General features: G+C 45.0%; 1 protein-coding gene across 2 annotated transcripts in view; it reads left to right on the top strand.

Moving 5' to 3' along the window:
- The window catches only part of LOC126355441 (U7 snRNA-associated Sm-like protein LSm10), a 48,480-nt gene that overhangs the window by 1,743 nt on the left and 21,214 nt on the right, over nucleotides 1-25,523 (top strand). Inside the window, exons 1-2 of one of the 2 annotated variants that reach the window (XM_050005762.1) lie at nucleotides 2,372-2,674; nucleotides 16,755-16,872. In XM_050005762.1, coding sequence (XP_049861719.1) covers nucleotides 2,598-2,674; nucleotides 16,755-16,872 — 195 coding nt within the window. In that variant the 5' untranslated portion in view covers nucleotides 2,372-2,597. Of the gene's footprint in view, nucleotides 1-2,371; nucleotides 2,675-16,754; nucleotides 16,873-25,523 lie in introns of those variants that run through there. The other variant, XM_050005753.1, reaches the window with a different exon arrangement.

The raw sequence follows: 25,523 nt of genomic DNA, 5'->3' as shown, positions 1-25,523 counted from the left end.
CTCATTCATCTCCTAGGACAACGGTTCAATCCCGCGTCCGACCATCATGATTTAGGTTTTCCGTGATTTCCCTAAATCACTTCAGGCAAATGGCGGGATGGTTCCTTTGAAAGGGCACGGCTGACTTCCTTCCCTAATCCGATGAGACCGATGACCTCGCTGTTTGGTCTCTTCCCCCAAACAATCCAATCCAATCATCTCCTAGGGCAAATTATTACACAGTTTTAATTCTGAAACAAATTCTGCTTACCTTTCATATGTTTTTCCTTCATGATCGGGCATGTTTGCTCAGTGTATTTCAAATACTTCTAATTTATGTACTCATTCCCTGTGTTCATGTATTCATTGCCTCCGTAATTTCTTCTATTGTCACTTATCAGTCATCAGCCTTTACCAAAAGCATATTGTATTTTCAGTATTATGAAAAGATAAATGCTACATACCATGAAGATTACATGCTGAGTTGCAGAGAGGCACAGTGAAAAGACTATTTCACATTTAGCTTTGTCAAAGCCTTCCTTAAAAAAGAAAACGTACACACACGCAAGCACACTTCACACACACATGACCACTGTTATTAAGTTAAGTTTTCTGACACCAGGTACTGAAACATCTTCTCCAAATAAACCAGTCTGTCTCAAGTCGTGATAACTTTCATACAAAAGGAGAAAAAAAGAGCAGTGTTCAATATCCTGTTTGTGATAAGATTATTAGAGGCTGAGCACAAGAAACAGTGACTTTTGCATAGTAAGTGTCACACAAAGCTTAGGGTTACAGATAGAAAAATGCTGAATGAAACTTGTTTCACTGTCAAGAGAATTGTGAGAAGCCTTCAATGACTTCCATAGTGGAATCTGGCTGAAAAGAATTTTACACAACCCAAAGATATTCTTGTGTGTGAAAGCTGTTGCTGGCACTAAAGTTGGTCTAGATGCTGATGGATGATACATGAACTGAAGTTGGATTAGCAAAGCAAAAGCTTTGACGTGCATGACAGATATCAGTTTGCTAGTAGGGTATTTTGAATTGAAAAAGTAATGCGTCTAAGTTTGCTTACAAAATCTTGTGCAACTTGTCAGACAATATTGCTCAAGTGTGTGGGACATATAACAGATGGGACCAGTAAACCTGGATCCCGGATGTGTACGAAGAAGGGCGGTGTGAACAGTCACAGGCTTATTTGACCTGCAGTAGATCATCACGGAGATGTTGAAAAACCTGAAGTTGCAGAAATATAGACACAAACTAGCCCTTGAGAGCCCTACTTACAAAGTTTCAAGAATCAGCTTTAAATTAGGAATGTACTTAACCATCTTGTACGTATTAATCCTGCAGGGACTTTGGAGACAAGGTTAGATTAATTACAGCATGCACAGAGACAAGAAGGCAGTCAATCTTCCCATCCTCCATATGTGAATGGGTCTGGGAGAGGGACCAGCCAGCCTGGTACATGGGAGGTAACCTAAATCATGCAGTTGTCAGTGGAGTTTAGATGTATATGTAGAAACTCAGATTTGACATGACATTAAGCAGTGTCCTTCCCAAAGGCATTGTATTGGTGTTGCCTTGAGTGATTTAGGGAAACAAAGGAAAATTTAAATGTGCGTGTTTCAACAGGTGTTTTAACTACAGTCGTTCTGAACACGAGACGAGTTGCTCAACTACTGCACCAACAACTTTGGTTCTTTTCCTGTTTCTTTTTTTTTTTTCTCGAATTTAAATCAGATTGGTCTCACTGTGTATGTACAATGTATTTATACAAGGAAATGAGATTGTAGTTAATTTGAAGTGAAATGTCAAACAATTGGTATTAAAATAAGCATCTATGGTACTGGACAATAATTTAAACTAATAATTGAGGTAGGTACCAGACCTTGGCTTACTTCGCTTAGCTCCTATTTGACTTTACACAGAACGTAATCTGAAACTAGGTATTTTCATAGCTCGTGTGTATTGAGAATTTCTCACACAGCAAACAGTACCATGTGACTGCAAAACAAGACTTTTTACTCTGTTTTAAAAGAATGGATGCATATAAATACAGACTGAGTTAATTACATCTGTCTGCAGGACCCTGTAACATTTTTGAGAGGTGTAATTTGATATTACTCAGTGAGATGACAGAACACAAATCATCACCATAATTGGTGTAAACATGTCTTGTGCAAAATGTGCTTCACATGTTGTACAAACAATATTTTACAAATAATGGGAACATGTTTATTTTGCTGCCCTCGATTTCTGATAGGTATCCACTGCCACACTGTGCTATTAACTAATAACTGAGATACTGCTATACAAAGTAGATTTTCAAATATGTGAGTAACTTAAACAATTTATGACTGATATAATCTTGTGTGTTACAGTGTAACAGGGACTGGGTAACGCGTAATTCTCAGCCCTGGTTCGACAGGTAGAGTTCGCGCATACACCCTGGTACAGGCCAGGCCCAGTGAGGGGTAACTGCCTGAGCTGCAACCTTTCCAAATTGTTGACTGGTCCCCCTGTCAGGTGACCGGGAGATGTGACCTGAGGCGTGAACAATCACCTAATGCGAGTGCACCCCCTTGTGAAGGGGGCACCCGGTTGGAAGGAGCATGCCATTGGAAACGCTGGAAATCATGGGGGATTTTCTCACAATGAACCAGTCATCTTCAGTCAACGTCTACAAAACGTAAATGTAATGAGGGTAATGATTCAAAGACCCTTTCAGCTGCACCACAGTTCCTTGTTGTCTAACGTACTTAAGACAGTCAGTCCTTCACAACAGTAGATTGGTTTATTATTCAGGAAAGTGTTGATGCAATTGCCAGCCCTATGAAATCTTGCTCTCATTTACAGAATGGCAGTTTGCTTTTGGAGACTACTTCTTGCCACGTTGCTTCTCCATGGCTGCCCGGTTCATATCAAGGCCCACCAAACTCTGAATTCTTCATGTGGTGTTATTTACAATAGGCTGCTTGATGGTATGACCAGGGCTGAAATCCAGTCGTACCTCTCTGATCAGGGTGTCATTGCCATCCATCAGATGATAAAAAAGGTAGATTCCTCCTTAGTGCCCACCCGCACTCTTTTTCTCACTTTGATAGAGTAGTGCTTCCATCCAAGATCAAATCAGCCTATGGAATTATCACAGTCTGACTGTACATTCCAAACCTGATGTGCTGCTACCAGTGTCATCGTTTCAACCACACTAGAACGACTTGCTGCCACCCAGCCAAATGTGTAACCTGTGGTAGGGATGCGCATAGGGGTGATTGCCCGCCTCCTTCTCCCCGCTGTATCAAGTGCAACAGTGGCCTTGCTGTCTCCTCTCAGGATTGTCTCATGTCTCTTCGTAAGTGGGCTGTTCAAGAATCCGAGTAAAGGAAAAAAGTGCCTTACCCAGTTCCTCACAAGTTATTGGCTAGTTACAGACCCTGTGTTCTCCCTTCTATCACCTATAGTTCTGTTTTTGTTACCCTTCGCTCCATGAAGGACGTGGCTGCGCAGACATGTGACCTCAAATTCAGCTCTGAGGTTGCGAAATTGCCCAGTGTTAAGACAGCATCGCCAACCTCCCGTCCAGCTGTGCAATAAGCCATCAAACTCTCGCCTCGAAGGGCAAAGCCACCAGCTACACAAGTGGTAGGACAGAAGGAGTAGTCCCGTAAAGTCTTCCTATGTCCCTCCAGCCAAACAACACCCGAGTCTTCCTCTGCTAACCAAAAAGACTCGAGGAAGTCCACCAGAGGCAAATGGTCTTCTCCTTCACCAATTCAAAGATCTTCTTCGATGGTGTTACTATGTGATTCTTAGCCCAGCCACCCTCCATGTCACAGGTGTGCACCACCAAGCATTTTTCTGCATTGGACTACACAGACCGACAGCACAAGCTAACCGATGCTTCTGTGGACCCCATGGAGAAGGATCCTCATGCTTCTGTGCCCTCTGGCAGCAACTCTTTGCAGGCTGTCAGGCCTTCATCTCTTCCTCATCATGACTCTCCTCTAGTGGAACGTTCATGGCCTTTGGTCCCACAAAGAGGATTTACAGCTACTTTTAGCATCGCAGTGCCCCCTTGTACTATGCCTTCAGGAAACGAAATTGCGTCCTCATGACCGCTTTGAACTTTGACATTTCTTCCCCCTGAGGTCAGCATTCAGCATTCCATCTCATTGAGACATTATGCTGCTCATACAGGATGACTTTCGTAGTCAGCCCATCTCCCTGACTACCCATCTTCAAGCTGTTGCAGTTGGCCTCCCCCCCGCCCCCCCTCCCTCTGACATTTTCCCTCTGTACCATTTATATCCCTCCGTCATTCACTGTCTCCAGGCCAGACTTTCTTCAGTTTATTGGGCAGCTACCTTTCCCATTTCTGCTACTCGGTGACTTTAATGTGCATTATTCCCTTTGGGGTTCTCCCAGAACCTGTCAGAGACGTGCCAGCTTAGCTGACATTCTTAACCAACTTAACCTCTTCTGCCTTACCACTGGAGCACACATTTTCCTTTCCAATTCCTTGCATACCTATTTCCATTTGGACCTATCTTTCTGCACTGCCCAGCTTGCCCATAGTCTTGAGTGGTCTGTTCTTTCTGACACTTACTCGAGTGGCCATTTCTCATGTGCTATCCGTTTGCTGACTCCTACCCCACCTGTGTGCACACCCAAATGGCAGCTTACTAAGACTGACTAGCTGCTTTACTGCTCCCTGGCGACCTTCAGAGAACAAGATTTCTACAGTTGTGATGACCAGGTGGAATATCTCACAGACAGTGTCTGATAGACTGTCACAGACACAGCACCTCTTGTTCCTAATAAGGTGTGTACACCGTTCATTTGTTATACATTTTTATGAGCATGGGGATGCAAGGAATGTCGAGCATGTCCCACGTGTCCCCTGATCAGTTCACTGCTGTGATCGCCCCAGGTACTGCCTGCACTGAGGTTGACCATTCCCCCGTGGTCGAGTGGGAGATCGTTCCAAAATCTGGCACACAGCAAAAGACACCCACCTACATATGGAGAAATGATCATCATGGTAAAATAAGAGAAATCAAGGCTCACACAGAAAAATTTTAATGCTCATTTTTCCTGTGTACCATTCGAGTGTGGAACAGTAGAGAGACAGCTTGAAGGTGGTTCATTGAACAGTCTTCCAGGCACTTTATTGTGACTAACAGACTAAGCACATAGATGTAGATGAAGATTTAGATGTAAACTTTATCCTTACTGCTGCAGAACCTTTCATTCCTCGCACTTTCTCTTTAACATGCCGTTTCCCAGTCCCTGGGTCGACGGTGGCATGCCACGATGCAATTTGCGAATGGAGATGTGCTCTCCGCATTTTTAATCATCATTGTACGATGTCAAACTGCATTCATTATAAACAGATGCATGCAGAGTGTCGTCGTGTTCTTCAAGATGGCAAAAAAAGCTAGCTTTATTTCATTCACCAGTTCTTTTAACAGTTCCACCCCTTCCTCTGTCATGTGGGCCAGCTTCTGATGGCTTCCTGGGACCAAGATACATTCACCAATTTCTGGCCTGACAGGAGCAGATGATGTTATCGGGACACTATTGCTGCCTCGAACAGCTTGGGCCACCATTTTGCAGGAATTCTGAGCTCTTCCAACTGTCACTCCACCTTCCTCCATCAGAAACGAGCGGAGGAGGCTCGAGCGATACCCTTCTCTTCTCAGAATCTTGAGTGGCACAATGCCGCCTTTACTATGAGTGAGCTATATCGTATTCTCAGCTCATCCCAATCCTCTGCCCAGGGCCAGACACTGTCCACATTCAGATGTTGCAGTACCTTTCTCTTGTGGGAAAGTACTTTCTGCTTAACACAAATAACTGCATCTGGGCAGAGGGCACATTTTCCGGATATTGGCTTGAAGTCACCTTCATATCCATACCCATACCTAGGCCTAGTAAAGACAAAAACCTTCCTTCTAGTGAGGTGGCGCAGTGGTTAGCACACTGGACTCGCATTCGGGAGGATGGCGATTCAATCCTGTCTCCGGCCATCCTGATTTAGGTTTTCCGTGATTTCCCTAAATCGCTTGAGGCAAATGCCGGGATGGTTCCTTTGAAAGGGCACGGCCGATTTCCTTCCCAATCCTTCCCTAACCCGAGCTTGCGATCCGTCTCTAATGACCTCGTTGTCGACGGGACGTTAAACACTAACCACCACCACCACCACCACCACCACCACCACCACCACCACCACCACCTTCCTTCTAGTACTGCTCCATCTCTCTCACCAGCTGTGTTTGCAAGGTGATGCAATGTACGAGTCATACTCGTCTGGTGTAGTGGCTTGAGTCTCGCAATTTACTAACGACTGCACAGTGTGGTTTTCGAGCACGGCATTCTGCAGTTGCCCATCTCAATATTTTGTCCACCCATTTCATGAATGGTCTTCTACAGAAATCCCAGATTGTGGCCATGTTTTTTGATTTGGAGAAAGCCTAAGACATCTGCTGGAGAACTGGTATCCTCCATACAGTTTACACATGGGGCTTCTGTGGGTGCCTGCCCTGTTCCCTTCAGGAATTAGTAAGAGACTGAGTTTTCAAGGTGCATGTGGGTTCCGCCTTGCTGAATACCTTTACCCAGGAAAATGGTGTGCCTCAGGGTTCCATCCTGAGTGTCGTCCTCTTTGCTATCGCCATCAACCCTACAATGGCCTCTCTCCCATTGGGCATCTCTAGCTCCCTTTTTGTTGGTGATTTTGCCATCTATTGCAGCTCTGCATGGACCTGTCTCACTGAGTGGCATCTTCAGCTACGTCTTGATCATCTTTACTGCTCGATCATAGACAATGGCTTTCGTATTACACTAACAAAACTGTCTGTCTGAATATCTGGCAGTGCAAATGATTTCTCCCACCATCTTTACATATTGGACCCATTGCCATTCATTCATTGAAACTACAAAATTCCTGGGGCTCGTGAATGATAGGAAACTCTCTTGGTCCTCCCATGTCTTACCTGGCAGCTCGCTGTACGCTGTCCCTCAATGTCCTACGTGTCCTCAATGGTATTTCCTGAGGTGCTGATCAAACCACCCTCCTCCATTTGTACCGGTCCCTTGTCTGTTCGAAACTCGACTATGGGTGCTTTGTTTATGCATCTGCACATCCATCCCTCTTACAACATCTCAACAATATCCACCATCGTGGCATCCGTTTGGCCACTGGTTCCTTTTACACTAGCAAAGGTGCGAGTCTGTTTGCTGAAGCTGCTGAACTACCACTGTCCTCCTGCTGTGACTTCCTCCTCAGCAAGTATACATGCTGTTTTGCCTGCCATGTGTGGCCACCCATCCTATATCTCCACCTTCGATGATTCTGTTGATTACCAGTATGGGGTGCGTCCCTCTTCTCTGTTACCTCCTGGAGTCTGTGTTAGGCACTTGCTTCGGCAGCTTAACTTCACACTACCTGCAACTTTCCCAGTGAGTGTGAAACCTTTACCACCTTGGCTTCATGAAGTAGCCCTTGTTAACCTGGGCCTTCATTCACATCCTAAGGGCATTACACCATCCTCGCTCTATAGCCTTGTTTCACAACCTTTGCATGGGATTTCATGATGGTACCTTTGTGTACACTGATGGCTCTTGGACTGACTGGTGTTGGGTGTGCCTTTGTCATTTGCACATCAGCTTCTGGCATACTGCTCAGTATTTACAGCTGAGCTCTTCGCCCTGGATCAGGCCACGAAGTACATCCGGCGACACTGACTTTTCAATTGTGTCCTCTGCTCAGACTCTCTCAGCGCCCTTCAAAGTCTATGTGCACTGTACACTGCCCATCCCTTAGTGCAACAGGACCAGGAAAATTGTCTCTTGCTCACTCTTGGTGGAGCCACTGTGCAATTTATGTGGGTTCCTGGTCATGTCAGTGTGCCAGGAAATGAGGCTGCTGACGCTGCTGCCAAGGCTGCAGTCTTTGTACCTCAGCCCAATAGTTCTTATATTCCCTCCAATGATCTCTGTGCTGCCGTCTGTCAGGAGGTGGTGTCCCTTTGGCATAGCCATTGGTCCTCCCTTCATGGGACTAAGCTCAGGTTTAGCAGGTCTCTGCCAGCGGCTTGGATGACCACCTCTTGGCCCTCCCACTGGGAGGAGGTCATTTTAACTAGATCGTGTATTGGGCACTGCCTTGTTAGCCATCATCATTTGATAAGTGGTGCTCCCCCACCACATTGTACCCATAGTGACCAAGTTTTAACTGCCCATCACTTCCTGGCGGAATGTCCATTTTTTAACCATTTACGTTCCTGCTTGGGTTTTCCATCTGAGTTATTGGCCAATTGAGCAAATGATGGGTGGGCTGTCAACCATATTTTACTTTTTATCCATCAAAGTAATATGGCAAAGGCCATTAAATTTTTAGTTTTGGACCTCCATTTCCATATGGTATATTTAGTAGTCCTTTCTCCATGTCCCTGTTTTTAGCTGTCCTCTCGAATGTCAATTGGGATTGATGTTTAGTCATTTTTTAACTCCTCTCTGTTTACATGTTCTATTGTTTTGACGTGGGCGTGTATGACCCCAGTTGTTTAAATATGTTACTTGTGCTCAAGAGGGCGATTGGCCACCTCCTTCTCCCTGCTGTGTCAATTGCAATGGCAACCATGCAGCCTCATCCTGAGAATGCTATGGGCTATACCCTTCACTAGAAGCATGACCTGACTGGGAACAGAGCCAAGGGAGGAGTTGCTGTGTTTGTCAGTAATGCACACCACACCTCTGCTGCACCTGTAGGCAGCTCCGCACTGACCTGCAAGCAGTTGCCATTGAAATTGATGTGTGTCAGAGGATCACTGTTTGCTCACTGTATCTACTTCAGCAAGATACAGTAGACTCTGAGGCTCTTACAGATTGTGTGGAACAAATCCCCTGACCATTTCTCCTACTTGGAGACTTCAATGCCCATCATGTCTTGGGGGGCTTGACCTTTACATGTCCTCGAGGTCTGATTTCATGAGCTGTGCATCCTCAACACAAGTACTCCCACTCATTTCTGTGCTCCTACTGGGTTGTTCTCAGCCACCAACTTCTCTTTAAGCTCTCTAGGCATTGCAGACTCTGTTTAATGGTAAGGCATTGACAACCTTCATTCCAGTGACCATTTCTCACCTCACATAACTAGACACTTTTTACCAAGGTGGCTCTTTTTGAACACTGCGACAGTGTCCAGGAATGGATGGACCATATTACATGATAGATCTATCATGCTGCAGACGTATCCATCCCGAAGTCCTTGGGTCATCTTAGGAGGCAACCTGTTCATTGGTGGACCAATGAGTGCTACTCAGCAATACAGGTCAGGTGTGTGGCTCTTCAACTGTTTAAGTACCGCCAAACAGCAGAGAACCTAAAAGCATTTCAGGTCGCGAGAGCCAAAGCTCAATGCTTATTTAAGGCGAGCACAAAAAGTTCATGGCAAGCATTCCTGGACTCCATCAACCATTCCACTTGTTCTACAAAAGAACGGGAAGCCACCAAGAGGATTCCTGGTAAACAAACTTCTTTACCAGTAGCAGCAGTGCTGAAACAGGGATGTCTCCAAACACCATCTTACAACTACACTTTCTCCATGTGGGAGCTGGAATTGGCACTGTCTGAGGCTCGTGATACTGCACCTGGTCAGCAATGTCAAAGGAAATACTCCTCGAATATTTTAATTTGATATGGCACACAGGTCATTTCCTCAACTCATGGAGAGAGGCAATTTTGATACCTCACCTCAAACCAGTAAAGGGCCACACATGCCCAGTAGTTACTGGAGTATCGCCGTAATGAGCTGTGTAGGAAAGACCTCAGAGTGAATGGTTAACTGTCTGGTCTGGTGATTAGAGACCGGGCTATTCCTCAGCAACACTCATTGTTGATTCAGTAGATTTCGGTCCACTGCCGACAACCTGACCCTACTGGAGGCGGCTTTTCAGCAGACTTTCCTACATAAAAATCACTGTGTAGGCATATTTTTTGATATCAGTGAAGTCTACAATACTACGTGGTGACGCAGTATTCTTCCACAACTGCATAAATGGGGTTTTTGTGGCCACCTCCCCTCCTTCATATGGTCTTTCCTGTCTTGGCAACTTTTTAGGTCCAGAGTTAGTGACACACTGTCCGGTCATTTTGAGTATGAGATTGGTGTCCCTCATCGCAATGTTTAAAGTGTTACCCTCTTTGCCATAGCCATAAACCGCATCATGTCTACTGTATGGAGTCCTGGACAGTGACCAAGCGAGGTGGCGCAGTGGTTAGCACACTGGACTCACATTCGGGAGGACGACGGTTCAATCCCGTCTCCGGCCATCCTGATTTAGGTTTTCCGTGATTTCCCTAAATCATTTCAGGCAAATGCCGGGATGGTTCCTTTGAAAGGGCACGGCCGATTTCCTTCCCAATCCTTCCCTAACCCGAGCTTGCGCTCCGTCTCTAATGACCTCGTTGTCGACGGGACGTTAAACACTAACCACCACCACCTGGACAGTGTTTCTCATTTGTGGATGATTTTTCTGTTGTCTGTTCCTCCTCCAGTGTTGCAACAGCAACTCATCAGTTGCAACTCCGGTGCAGAGGTTAGAGGTGTGGGCTGCAGTGATGGGTTTTCAGTTTTCTGCAGGTAAGGGTGTGTGTGTGTGTGTGTGTGTGTGTGTGTGTGTGTGTGTGTGTGTGTGTGTATCATTCTCACCCTATTTTTAATTTACCTGACTTGCAAATGAGGGATACTATTCCACAGTGAGATTTCTCGTCCTAATTTTATATCCAAAATTGTCATGGTTTATACACCTGAGAGACCTGAAAGCCACGACCCAGGAGGCACTGAATATCTTTAAGTGCCATAGCCACAGATTTTAGGGGTGTAGGCGGGATGTGGCTGCTCCAGTTTTGTAGGGCTTTTGTGTGTTCACGACTGGACTGTGAGTGCACTGTGTAGAGGTCTGCAAGGCCTTCCTACTTGAAGATTATCGATACCATCCACTGTGGTGGGCATTAGGCTGGCCACGTGTGCTTACAAGACCAGCCAGTATCCAGTCTCATTGCTGAGGATAGGGAACCGCCACTCACCATCCAGCGGCAGCTCCTCATGGAGTGTCAGGTGTGTAAGTTCCTCACAGCTCTGACATGATCTGCATAATATGCTGTTGCTCATCCGCCTCTGGAATGCCTTTTCTCCAATCATTGTCAAGTAACAAGGCCGTATGGAATCTGCGTGTGTCATGTGCTAGAGTCACTTGGTATGGAGCACATACAACCACAAATCCAGGGTTTTAACTGCCTGCTACCATGGTTACTGCAGAGGCCCAAAGTACTTTTAGATTTAGTGCAGTGTAGGAAAGATTGTATTCCTACATATGTTTTTAACACAGTACTTTATGACATTATAACTGTCTTTACAGATGGATCAAAATGGGAGGACTCCATTGGTTACTCTATTGTTTTCCCTTATCATGTCCTTGAAGCCCGACTGCCTTGAGATTTCACTGTCTTTGACAAAGAATTATATCTGATCTTGTGGGCACTGGAGTAGATAAGATGTGCATCAAGTGCTAAATTCCTTATCTGATCTGGTTCTGAGTGCCCTTCACACTCTACAACACTTATACCCAGCAGAGAAAGCAGTCCAGGATATCCAGAACACCCTCCTCCAGCTACAACAGCTGTTTTTCTGCTGGATACCAGGTCACATGGGTATCGCAGCGAATGGAAGGGCTCATGTTACAGCCAAGGAAATGTGTTGTGATGCACAGTTATTTTCAGTGCGCCATCCCCCTGCATGGTGTCTCCTTGCTGCTGAGGTTCAGACTCATGTGTTGATGGGAAGACAAGTGGATGGAAGAGACAGATAAGAATCTGAGTGTAGTGAAGCTCACTATGCAGCCATGGCATGCCTCCTTCCAGCCATGAAAATGGGATGTGGTCCTCCTCATTCGTCTTCATGTAGGCCACAGTCCTCTGATGCATGGCTTCTCACTTGGGGGGGGGGGGGCAATGATCTTCCAATGTGTGGTGCTTGTGGCATGCAGATAACTGTGAGCCTCATTTTCCTAGACTGTGTTTTATTTCCAGACCAGAAGGCAGTGGCAGATCTGGCCTCTATTTTAAGTGGCATTGAAGTGAATGTGGTTAGAGTTCTAAAGTTTTGTAATCTGTCAGACTTGTCTCCTAAATGTGTTAACAGGGTGACCGGCTTACCTATGTTTTTCGTTAAGTAGTCAGCCAGTCATATTTCCCTGTGCCTTTCTTCTAGCTCTTCTATGGTGTGAGGAATATCCTCCAAACTCCTTCCACAATAATATTCTACTGTCCACCAAACTTACATAATACCCTTGTTCATCCGTACTTCACCCCTGACCCCAATCCCATGCCTTATGGCTCATTCCTGCAATCAACCTAGAGGCAAGGCGTGTCGCATACATCCACCTACCACCACCTACTCCAGTCCTGTCACAGGCCTCTCCAACGTCCACAGCTCATGGTCTAGTGGCTAGCATTGCTACCTCTAGACATGGGGTCCCGGGTTCGAGTCCCGGCCGAGTTGTGGATTTTCTCTGTAAGAGGACTGGGTGTTTGTGTTAGCTTCATCGTCGTCATCGTCATCATCATCATCATCATTAGTCCCAGTGGCTAGCTTGGACTATGTAAAACTTGGACTGTGTAAAAATTGGAACTATGTGCAGGTACTGATGATCGCAGTTGAGCACCCCATAAAACAATCATCATCAAACAGGCATTTCCAGCCCCATCAAAGGAAGGCCATGTCTGAAAGCAGCCATATGATCTAGCGACTAAGCTAAAAACTCTGTGGGCATGACAACTAACAAGTTGTCTGTCTGCGTAAATGACCACCATCAAACTGTGGTCAATTGATATCTGGACTACGTAGTTGTTGAACGTGGTGTCCAACATGAAGTACTTAACTATAATGATTGCTTCACAGCCTGTGCCATCTGGATTGTTCCCGCAAACCCCGTGGCCTCAACCTATGCTAGTCCAGTCCTTTGTCTACTCAGCCCCTTCCCTGCTCCCACTCCAGTTCTACACAAGGGTTCTATGCACCTAAATAATTTCCCCTTCTCTACTCCCCCTCCTCTTCCCCACCACCTATCACAGCCTCCTGACACTGTGTCTGGCTGCGCTATCCTGTTCTAGCCACATTCCTACATGCTGCCACAAGCAGGAGTAGCACCCCTGACCATTATCCTGCAATTTCTCATTCCTCATCTCAAGATGCCTCCTTCCCCCATCACCTACCCCAAAAGATTGTTGCTCACAGCAGTGCAGTCACGATCTGGCCTCAGCACCCGAAGACAGTGGCCCTGTGTCTGAGAGTAGTGCTTGTGTGAATGTGTGTCTTTCCTACTTTCAAAGAATAACTTTGTCCAAAAGCTTAAATATTTTAGCAGTCTTTTTTTCATTGTGACTGTCTGGGACTCGATGCTTTCTTTCTGTGGTGAGTAGCAATCTATCCCTTCCATTGTTGATATTCCATCCACAATTTTCCATTGTTAACTTCCCCTTCATAGCATAGTGTGTGATAAGGTGAACCTGGTGTCACATAGGACATTGTTCACAAAGCCAAGACTTTCTTATTTTGAGGGCACTCTCAACACTGTGAGGAGGTTATGTTGTCTGTCTTGGGTGTCACCAAATTTTAATGACACCACCTTCCCAAGTCTGGGCAAAGATCAAACAAGTTTTTGGGTACCAGACCCCAACAGTTGTTCCTGGTGTTAACATAAATGGTGTGTTATCTGCCAACACAAACATGATTGCAGACCACTTTGCTGAGCACTATGTTAGCACCTCTGTGCAAAAACCCACTTGATGAGAATAGCTATTGGCCCAATCAGCCTCGCCATCACTCTTTGGAAACTGCTGTAACATATGATGTGTCGGCAGGGTTGGGTCCTGGAGACACGTGGCCTACTGGCTCCTTGCAGGGCGGCTTCCACCTGTATCGGTCTACCACTGATAATCTTGTGTCCCTCGAGTCTGCCATCTGAACAGCCTTTTCCAGATGCCAACATCCTGTTACCATCTTTTTGATTTACGAAAAGCGTATGACACCACCTGGCGACATCATATCCATGGCACATTATATGAGTGGCGTATCTGAGGCCCGCTCCCGATTTTTATCGAGAATTTCCTGTCGCTTCATACATTCTGTGTCCAAGTTGGTGCCTCCCATAGTGCCCCCCCCCCCCCCCCCCCCCCCGCAATATCCAGGAGAATGGGGTTCCGCAGGGCTCTGTATTTAGTCTCTCTCTATTTTTAGTGGCCATTAACGGTCTAGCAGCACCTGTAGGGCCGTCCATGTCACCCTCTCTGTATGCAGATGACTTATGCGTTTGGTACTGCTCCACCAGTGCTGGTGTTGCTGAGTGGTGCCTACAGGGAGCCATCCACAAGGCACAGTCATGGGATTTAGCCCAGAGTTTCCAGTTTTGGGTTGCAAAGTTGTGCACTTCTGTTGACATCATACCGTTCATCTGGAACCAGAACCTTACCTTACTGATGATCCCCTCACTGTAGTGGAGACGTATTTTGTCAGCTTAAGGGGAAGTGCTGGCAGCACCTCAGTGCCCTCCAAGGCCTGAGCAACACCAACTGGGGCGCAGATCGCTCTACACTGCTGCAGCTCTACAGAACACTCGTTCAATCCTGCCTTGACCATGGGAGTCTGGTTTGTGGTTCAGCGGCGCCCTCAGCATTGTGTTTACTTGATCTAGTGCACCACTGTGGCGTTAGACTAGCGACTGGAGCTTTTAGGACGAGTCCATTGACCAGCGTCCTTGCGGAGGCTGGAGTTCCTTCATTGCAGGTCAGACGTGCACAATTGCTCATGAGCTATGTTGTACATGTTGGTAGTTCTCCTGCGCATCCGAATTACCATCTCCTTTTCCCACCCAAGGCGGTTCATCTCCCACATCGGCAGCCCAGGTCAGGGCTTACAATTGCAGTTCGCATCTGGTCCATTCTATCTGAACTGGAGTCTTTGCCTTTACTACCTATACTCAAGGTCCAGTCGCATAAACCTCCGTGGTGTACACTTAGGCCGCGGCTTTGCCTGGACCTTTCACAAGGTCCAAAGGACTCGGTTAACCCCGTGGCTCTCCACTGTCACGTCATCTCGATTCTTGACATGTACTGAGGACATGAAGTGATTTACACTGACGGCTCAATGGCTGATGGTCACGTCGGCTTTGCGTAGGTGCATGGAGGACATGTTGAACAGCATTCCTTGCCCGATGGCTGCAGTGTTTTCACTGCAGAGCTGGTGGCTATATCTCGTGCTCTTGAGAACATCCGATCTTCTGTGTACTGACTCGTTGAGCAGCGTACAAGCTATCGACCAGTGCTACCTTCATCGTCCTTTTGTAGCGACTGTCCAGGAGTCCATCTGTGCCCTGGAATGGTCTGGTCATTCATTGGTGTTTGTGTGGACCCCAGGACACTTCGGAATCCCAGGAAATGAACTTGCTGACAGGCTGGCCAAACAGGCTACACGGAAACAGTTTATGGAGATCAGCATTCCAATAACTGACCTGTGTTTCTTTTTACATCACCAGTTTATTCGGCTTTGGGAGACGGAATGGCACAGTATCAGTATGCACAAAAAACTGCTTGCCATTAAGGAGTCTACAAATGTGTGGCAGTCCTCCATGCGGGCCTCTCGCAGGGACTCTGTTGTTCTCTGCCGGCTCCGCATTTGCCATGCTTGGGTGACCCACCGCTACCTCGTGTGCCGTGAAGACCTGCCTCAGTGTTGATGCAGCACCCAGTAGACAGTGGCCCACATTCTGGCGCACTGTCCCACTTTGACTGCCCTGCGACAAAATCTTTGGTTACCGGACTTGTTGCCACTCATTTTATCTGACAACTCCTAGTTTTACGTTTTTTTTCATGAGGGTGGGTTTTAGCACATGTGATTTGTCTCTCTGTGTCCTTCACCCTAGCGCCTTTAGGGTGGAGGTTTTAATGTGTTGCAGAGTGGCTGGCTTTTCCTTTTTATTCTCATGGTTATCAGCCATAGTAATCTATTTTGTAATTTTAATCTCTTCTACCTGTTTCTTGTGTTTCTGTGGTTTTCTTCTCCCCTCTTTGCAATTTATTTGTTGCCCTTTTGTTGTTCTTGTGGTTTTTCCTTTGTCTCCGTTTTGTGTTGTTAGTCTTGCTTGTGTTATTCTCACCCTTGTGGCATTGTTTTATTCAGAACAAGAGACTGATTACCTAGCTGTTTGATCCCTTCCCCCTATTTTAAACCAACAAACTAAATTTTAATTGATTATGTTTCATTTCATGGAAGAGAGATTCCTTGCTCTTTTTTTTCAATAACTCTTGGTGTACCTGTGGATTAAATTTTGATGTTAAAATGGTTGAGAGACCAATGTGGTGTTTGTTATCTTGTTGAATGAACTCACATTTCTCCCAGCTGAGACATGACTTTTATCATAAGCACCATGTGTGAGCATACATTCCTGCTTATGCATACTTATTGAAGTACAGTTGATGTTAGTATCGTAGTTGTAATTTTCTTTTACTTTTAATTGCTTCACCCACTCTTCCTTAATATTAAAAACTGTTAGTAGCTTCTCAAATTTCCATTGAATGAACATAAGCTGTAATCACCACCATGTAGGTGGCCAAATACCTATTGAATTTAGGAGCATATCTTGCTGTAAGAATGATTATTTATTTGGACATTGGACTAAAACATTTTTATAATTTGGTTTTGATTCCAGGTATATGAATGTTACAATGTCGGATGCTATATTTACAAATCCAAGAGGACAACATTATTTGTTTGAGTCATTTTTCCTAATGAATAGGCAGATACGATACTTCCATATACCAGAAGAGGTGAGATAACTAATATATTATTTAGTTTTTCTGGTGTTCACGATAATTGTATTTTCTGAAAACTAGGCCTATATATAATCACAATTATCAATAGGCACACACAAAGGAAATAAAACTTGTTAAGTTTTGGAGTTTTTCAGAAGTTATCCTTCGATGAGCTAAAGTGAAACAAACACACGCGCGCGCGCATCTGCATACCTGCACTTGTGCCCCTACATGGTGCCAGCTGAACTAATTCTACCAATGCTGTTTGCTATTTTTTGGCAGGTGGAGAGATTGTGGTGGGTGAGGCAGGGAAAGGGACTGGTGGTGGGTAGCTAGCATTTTGGTGGGAGGCGGCAGTTTGCTGGCTAAGAATGTGGGATGGAAGGGTGGTGGGTATGCAGACTGGCACAATTATAATGGCTAGTGGGAAGCGGCACATGCTAAAGGCGCCTTGGGGACATGAATTGAGAGCAGGTAATAGGATGGAAGAAGGGGAAACTTTTGGGTGGAGGTTGGGGGGACATCAGGTTACCTCAGATTGAGCCAGGGCGATTATGGAAGCAGAGAATGTGTTTTAATGATAACTCACATCTCTTTAGTTCAGATAAGGTGGTGGTGGAGGGAAGGATCCAGATGGCTCAAGTTGTGAAGGAAAAAATCCCTCCTACACAGCCTAGCCACCAATGTATGGCATATCTGCAGTGACGAGAACTCTCTTGTCCAGTATGCTGAAGGTCTTATAAAGGCCATCATACACTGACAGTTCCCTACAAATCTAGTCCAAAAACATGTTTCCCATGCCATAGCCTCATACATCCTAATCTTCCCACCACCCCCAGGAATCAGCTACAAAGCAGTACTCCTTTAATCACCCAATATCACCCTGCATGTGAATAATTGAACCATATCCTTTGCCCAGGGCTCTGGTTATCACTCATCATCCTCTTAAATGAGCGACATCATAAAAGATCCTTCACATGCTCCTGAAGTGGCATTCTGTCGCTCATCCAACCAACACAACATCCTAGTGCATCCCTATGCCATTTCCAATCCCAACCCCTTGTCACAGGAATATCGCTGTGCCAGGTGCAAGACCTGCTCAATCCACACATGCAGCACCCCTCAGTCCAGTCCTGTCACAGTCTTATCCTATCCATCCGTGAAAGCAGCTGTGTCATATATCAACTCTTCTGCAAACACTGCACAGCTTTTTATGTTGGTATGTCTCCCAACCATCTGTCCACCAGGATAAATGTCCACCGCCAAACTGTTGTCAAAAACACAGTTGTCCACCCAGTGTGATGACATGCAGATGAGCACAACATGCCAGAGTTCAATGGCTGCTTCACCACTTGAGCTATGTGTAACCTTCCCTCCACCTCCACCACCAGCTTTTCTGAAATTTGCAGATGGGATTTCTCTTTACAGCACACCTCTGCTGCTGTAATCATTTTGTCCTCAATCTCAGGTAATCCACTGTACCTGCACCCTGTACCAAACAGTTTCTGCTTCATCTTTCTTGTCACCCCCTGCCAATTCATGTCCCCACATCACCTTTAGTGTGTGTTGTTTCCCACTGGCCACTACTATCATGCTAGCCCACATATGTGCCACCCTTCCCTCCCACATTCCTACCTGACAAACCAACTGCCTTCCTCAAGGCCATTAGACACCTGTTCCTGGTCTCTTTCCCTGCCTCCCTCTATCCTCTCCACCCAAGACTACTTCCAACACAAGCAGCCCATCTGCCAAAAAATAGTATCATCACTGTTAGTTCAGCTGGCACCATGTAGGGGAATAGGTGTGTGTGTGTGTGTGTGTGTGTGTGTGTGTGTGTGTGTGTGTGTGTGTGTGTGTGTGTGTGTGTGTTTACTCAATTGTCAAATGGTAACTCAGAAAGCTAGCAAGTTTTCTTTCTTTTGTGTGTGCCTATCAACAACTCAGTGCTTCTGATGTTCAGTGAATGGTTTCCTTTAATCCAATGTATTTACATTCTGCAAGAACATTCATAAACATCCAAACATATTATAAAAATGTATGTATGTATGTATGTCGATTTCAACCAAACTTGCTACACATATCATTTACTCTCTGAAAAGAATCACTGTGGGGGTAAGAACCACCATCAAAGGGGTGGGGGTGAGTTTGGGTGTGAAAATGCAATGTAGCCCACGACGTGAGAATACCCAAACTTTAGTTATCCAGTATTTGAGAATGAGAGCACTTAGTGACTTGAAACCAACTTTAAACTTTTCAAATCTTTATGAAACTATTTCTCACTGACAACCCCCACAAAATGATGAAAGGGAAAAAAGCCTGTCACTTACTACACTATGGCTATTCAGCAGTAAATCAGTCACATGAAGAATTATGTTTTAATTTAGGCCTATTACTTTTTTATGAGTAACTCTGTTCGCAACACATTTCACAGGCAGTAGGCACATATGCTACTGGATGTATGTGCAAAATTATATCATTGTACAGCACAGTTCAGGAGATATGATGTCCGAAACATTAAGCTGCATGAAAATGAAACTGCAAGGTGATATTTGTTAGATTTACAGGTGAAATGCATGAACAAATACGTGTGAAATATGTTATATATGTGTAAAATATATTTGATGTGTGTGCACGCAAGCTAAGCCACTGGTAAGAAGCTCATTATAAACTCCCGGAATGACTTCAGTCAGCTTTGGTACACACATTAGTTACAACCTAGACAGTGATACTTTAGGAGTAAGAACCACCAGCCTCGTATTGGGATGAGTGTAATAACATGGACAGAGAAGGGAGGATGAGGAGATGAGCAGGCAGCGAGGGAGAAGTAAGAGACAAGCACAGATAGGATGATGAGCTTGAGGAGGGGAGAGGCAGATATAGGGGAGGGGAAAGTGGATAGGGAGAGGGGACTGGAGGATATGGACAGAGACAGGAAAGAGGGGAAGATGGACAGAGACTGGGGGAGGCAGAGAGAGGCAGAGAGAGGCAGAGAGATGGAGGAGGAGGAGGAGATGAACAGACAGGGGGGAAGGTGGAATTAGAGAGGGGGAAGAGGAGAAGATGGGCGGCAGAGAAAGAGGAGGGGAGGAGAGGAATAGATTGACAGAGAGTGGTGCAGGAGGAGGTGGACAAAGAGAGGGGGTGCTGGTGGTAGACAAAGAGAGCAGAGGGAGGAGAAGTGGCCTAGACGATAGTGTTCAAGGTTCAAAGAAACACATCAAAGGAAATACAGTACTAACCTGACTATAGCAGATGTTGAAAGTGATCACCAATCATCTCTTGGCTCTAGTTGGCCCTGGCCAGCAAGTTGTTGAAGGCAGATCAGAGCTAGACTGCTGAAATTGCTTCAGCCTTATTTGAAATGTTTTGCTGCAGTTCTTGAAGACTATGAGGGTTTTTGCAATATACCTTAGCCTTGAGGGCTCTCCACACAAAGTATTTGCACACTGATAGATCAGGTGATCTGGGTGGCCAGCCAGGGCTGCGACCATCTGACATCAGCTAACAGCTTTGTCCAGTGTAGAGACTGTGTGAATGTGCTCCACGTTTGGTCAGCTGTTGCTCCATCCTGTTGGAAATAACTGTAGGTTTTTCCCTCCTCCATCAATACTGCCACAAATTCATGTCTGATCATATCACCTGTCTGGACCAATTTCATTTGCTCCACTATGCTACTCCAGTCAAGAACTATCAGAAGGAAGCTGTTTACAAGTCTTATTTGCACAGTTAACATTGCAGAACTGAAGGTGAGCGTTAATCAAATTACAAAATAGCATTCATATTATGTGATAGTGTTGATAATATAAGCACACCAATTGGGTTTACTAAGAAATTCATAATTGGAGCTAACCAACTTAGCAATTAATAAATCCTGTATGCACGTTATAAACTGAACATCATTAGTAACCAAGCTTTTTATGGTTGCTATCAAATTACTGAGAAAGTGTCAGAAAAACGGCCAACTTTCTGCACCAAAGTAAGAGATACTAAATTGTTCTTCACAGTATTAAGCCTATGAACAAAACTGTTGATTTTGAAGAAAGATATGTTAATTATGAGAAATTTTATTAAAGAATAAATACATTGTGGAGCACTAATTAGTATTCTTTAAACAGACTTCTGCAGGATGATTTTTATTTAATATCACAAACATAGCATATTACATGATTTTGGATTTAAAATACTTAAGCTTGTTCTACTCTAAAATACAATGATGTATGAAACTTATTAAGTTGCAATCCTAAGAATTTAACTTTGGCAATGTCTGTCTTAAATATGCATGTCCTCATACTTTATATATGCTGGGTGGAAGTCTCCTGCGTATTCTGAACTGCACAATGAGAGAGTGAATTTTCAGAGTTTAACATCAATGAATTGGCTGTAAATAATTTATTAATGTCCTTGAAAGTTTAATTAATAACACTTTCTGGAACTGTACTTAATTTTCTATTTATTGCTATGTTTACTTCATCTTCAAAAATCACAAACTTTGCATGAGGTAATGTTACTGATGAAAGGTCAAACTTTGTGGTACACCACCAGTAATTAGTTTCCAGGTTTTTACATGACTTCCCTGTTGATACATGTTATTTCTTGTTACTGAGATATAACTTAAACAGATTCACAGAATTTCCTGTGACACCATAAAATTCTAATTTATGTAAAAGGTTGTCATGTATATACTGACAGATTCCTTGCCTAATTCATGAAGTACACATATATCTAAAAACAAAGATGATGTAACTTGCCAAACGAAAGCGTTGGTACGTTGATAGAAACAATAACAAACACACATACAAAATTCAAGCTTTCATAACCCACGGTTCCTTCATCAGGAAAGAGAGAAGGAGAGGGAAAGACGAAAGGATGTGGGTTTCAAGGGAGAAGGTAAGGCGGCATTCCAATCCCGGGAGCGGAAAGACTTACCCTAGGGGAAAAAGGGGCAGGTATACACTCGCACATGCACATGCACGCGCGCACACACACACACACACACACACACACACACACACACACACACACACACACACAAACAAAAACTCTGTGCCTTTACACATGTCTGCTTGTCTGTGTGTGTGTGTGTGTGTGTGTGTGTGTGTGTGTGTGTGTGTGTGTGTGTGTGTGTGCGCGCGTGCGTGCATGTGCATGTGCGAGTGTATACCTGTCCCTTTTTCTCCCTAGGGTAAGTCTTTCCGCTCCTGGGATTGGAATGTCGCCTTATCTTCTCCCTTGAAACCCACATCCTTTCGTCTTTCCCTCTCCTTCTCTCTTTCCTGATGAAGGAACCGTGGGTTATGAAAGCTTGAATTTTGTGTGTATGTTTGTTATTGTTTCTATCAACGTACCAATGCTTTCGTTTGCAAGTTACATCATCTTTGTTTTTAGGTATATTTTTCCCATGTGGAATGTTTCCCTCTATTATATTCATGTCATAAGTACACAGTATTATGAAAAGGATAGATTGCTACTTACTGTATAGAGGAACTTTGCAATGCAGACACACACAACGAAAAGACTGCTATACATTCGAGCTTTTGGCCAAAAGATCTTCATATAAAGGAGAAAACAAACACACATTCATACAATCACAACTTGCATACACACAACCACTGTCTCTGGCCACTGAGGCCAGACTGTGTATAGCAACAGGGCCTGATGAGAGAAGCAGTTTGTGGAGGGAGTGGTAAGGAGGAGGGTGGGAGAGTGAAGGGGAGGGATAGTGGTGTGGGGGAAGTGTAGTGCTGCTTGTGGGAGCTTGTAGGGACATGCAAGGACAGTGTAGGGCTGCTAGGTGCAGTCAGGTGGTTTGGGGGGGGGGGGGGGGGGGGGAGATTGGTGGGTGTGTTAGTGGAATAGAAGGCTGTGTAGTGCTGGGGTGGGAGTGTGGAAGGGGATAGAGTGAGGTGAAAGTCAGGGTCTAGTGAAAGTTGAGGTTAGGGAAGTAGCAGCATTATAGAAGATATTGCAGGGAGGGTCCCCAGCTGTGCTATTCCGAAAAGCTGGTGTTGGCAGGAAGGAGCTGGACGGTGCAGTGTGTGAAGCAGTCATCTTTGTAATCTGGACTGAGGGAGAGGATACCTTATCTACATTTCTCTAGAACCCCAACACTTTCACTCCCATTTGCTTCACCTGTTGCTCCTCAAACTAACAAGTCACTTTCTCTGATGCTGACATCCACCTCCGTACCTCCATCCATATCAAACCTACCAACCACAAGCAGTACCTCCACTTTGACAGCTAGCTTTCTAAACACCTCCTCCCCCCCCCCCCCCTCCTCCCCCCCCTCCAAGGAACTCATGTCTCTTCTGAATACGTACCTGGACACCACAGGGCCCCAGCCTGTGCAGCAGTACATTCCTTTCTGTGCTATAGGTCTATCTTTCTACTACTATTTTTTCCTCTCTACCTTACCATTGGATGGTCTTCTTGATGTTGATTGGGCTAGGATCTGGTTTTTATTTTGGATACTTGTTTTATTACCTTCTGGCTTTCTACACTTTCTTGTTATTAGTTATATGGTTCACTTGTTGGCTTTGACTTGATACTTCTTTTCTAAAGTTCAGATCATGCAGGGGAAGATTGCCTATCATTACATATATTCCACCTTTGTGTCTTTCTCTCTCTGCACCTTCCTTTTTTGCAATGGCACTGTGGCCATACCCCAGAACAATAGCCATTCTGTTGTAAGGGAGGGGGAGCTAGGTCATCAAGTACCTTCATGGTGATAACCCCCCCCACCCCCCCCCTCCTGACCATGCAGGGATTGCATGGTTGGTGCCTGAGCTGGAAACTCCTCGTGCAAGTGAGGGAGTATATGCCCATCATGGCTGGGACATATGGACTCTGGGAAATGATTTACTGGCCAGGTAACAGTTGCTGTGTGTGGGTGGCACCTGTGGAGAGAGCCCCCCATTCTGAGTGGGTGGTACCATGGTGGAAGATTTGCACATGAAGTGAAATAAACCTTCTTCCACTGGCCCCAGCAGTCTCTTCTAAAACGAAGACATATTACAAAGTAGAGAGGTAAGATGCTAAAATGTTCCCTTCTGTGACCACACTGTGGGAGGAACATAGGACTCGGACACAAAGCGAGAAATACTCCAGGGCGTATATACCCTGGAAAAACTGGGGAAGCAAGGTAAAATTCAGAAATTTTTCAGTGAAAAAACAGGATTTTTTTTAGAATTCTTGGATTTTTTGATTGTTTTTGTTTTCAACTAAATTTTTGTAATTTTGACTGGTAAGAACTGATATTCTTAACAATGAATTTTACTGTAGCCCACTACTGCAGAATAATATTGTGGCAATAAAACATAAACAAGAGGATATTGCCAAAATAAAAATTTACTTGCAAATAAAATGTACGATTTAAAATGCAAACACAAGTGTCTGCTGACAGCAAATTGTATCAAAGGTTTTAGGACGAAGACTGTACAATACTTCGTATCAACAAACAACTTTTGATAAGTGTGTCATTGTAACTGTTGACATTTCTAACAGGTCATGAGAAAATGGAGCAAATGATGTTTAATAAGTGTTACTTTCAAAGTAAATTTCCTTTTATGCCTTTTATGTCCTTTCCCCCTTTTGGGAACATCGCCTCCCTGTCCACTGGGGAATATTAGTCCCAAACCCCCAATCAATGCTCTCCAGCTCCCCTTACCAGGAAGGGGTCCCATGTGACACTGCCGTCCCAGGACTCAGCTGACCTGCAATCAGATGCCAGCCAGTGGTTGAAGGAGCCACTGGTTGCAGGTTGTAGAACTTCACATTCCTCCTCTGTACCGGAATCTGGAGCAGACAAGCCCTCACAGAAATCTAAACCATCCAAGTAGTTTTCCAAAAAGAGGGAGTTTATAGTGGCCCCTGCACTGAAACTAACTGTACCTGAGACAATGTTTCTGGTGGCCCCTATAGCCCAGATGACCCCCCCCCCCCCCTCCCCACACACCATGATTCAGAACAAATGTGTATTGATGGCTTATCTTCACAACCAGTGGCAGAAGGTGGCCTCGAAGCATGACATGCCTCCTTAGTCCCTTTGTTTCCCACAAGATACTGATAGCATGATCCTCCTGAGGAACTGTAGCAGTTTTTTTCTGCCATTTGGCTGAGCTATTAAGGCTTTTGTGCATTTCTCCTGCTTTGTATTGCCTTCCAGGAAACTTGTAGACCCCTACCCTCCACAGCTATTGGGGCTACTTGAAAAATCACTGACTATGAAAGAGCATCGTGTGATTTTTGCACATATGTTCTGGACTCTGTTCACACCAAACATGTGCCACTCAATACGACTTTGAAGGCTGTGACTGTTTGTGTGAAGACAGCTCTGAAGGTACTGTGTGTAATGTGTATCTCCCTCCCAACAATGAAATGTCCCAGAACACTTTGTCTGTAGTGTTTTCTCAGCTCCCTTCACCCTCCCTAACATTGGGTAACTTCAATGCCTGCAATGTTTTGTAGGGTGGAACTATGACTTCTGGGCGACTTTAACGCCCATAAACGTGTGTGGGGTGGGTCAGTGGCAACAGGTCAAGGTGCCATCGTTGAGCATTTATTGGCGCAGCTCGATCTCTCGATATTAAATGATGGTGCCTTCACACACTTCAGTGTGGCGCATGGCACATACTCCGCCATTGACCTTTCCATCTGTAGCCCTAGCCTCT

Source organism: Schistocerca gregaria, chromosome 1 (genome assembly GCF_023897955.1).
Source record: "Schistocerca gregaria isolate iqSchGreg1 chromosome 1, iqSchGreg1.2, whole genome shotgun sequence".
Lineage (NCBI taxonomy): Eukaryota > Metazoa > Arthropoda > Insecta > Orthoptera > Acrididae > Schistocerca > Schistocerca gregaria.
This window is presented reverse-complemented; position numbering and strand designations above follow the sequence as displayed.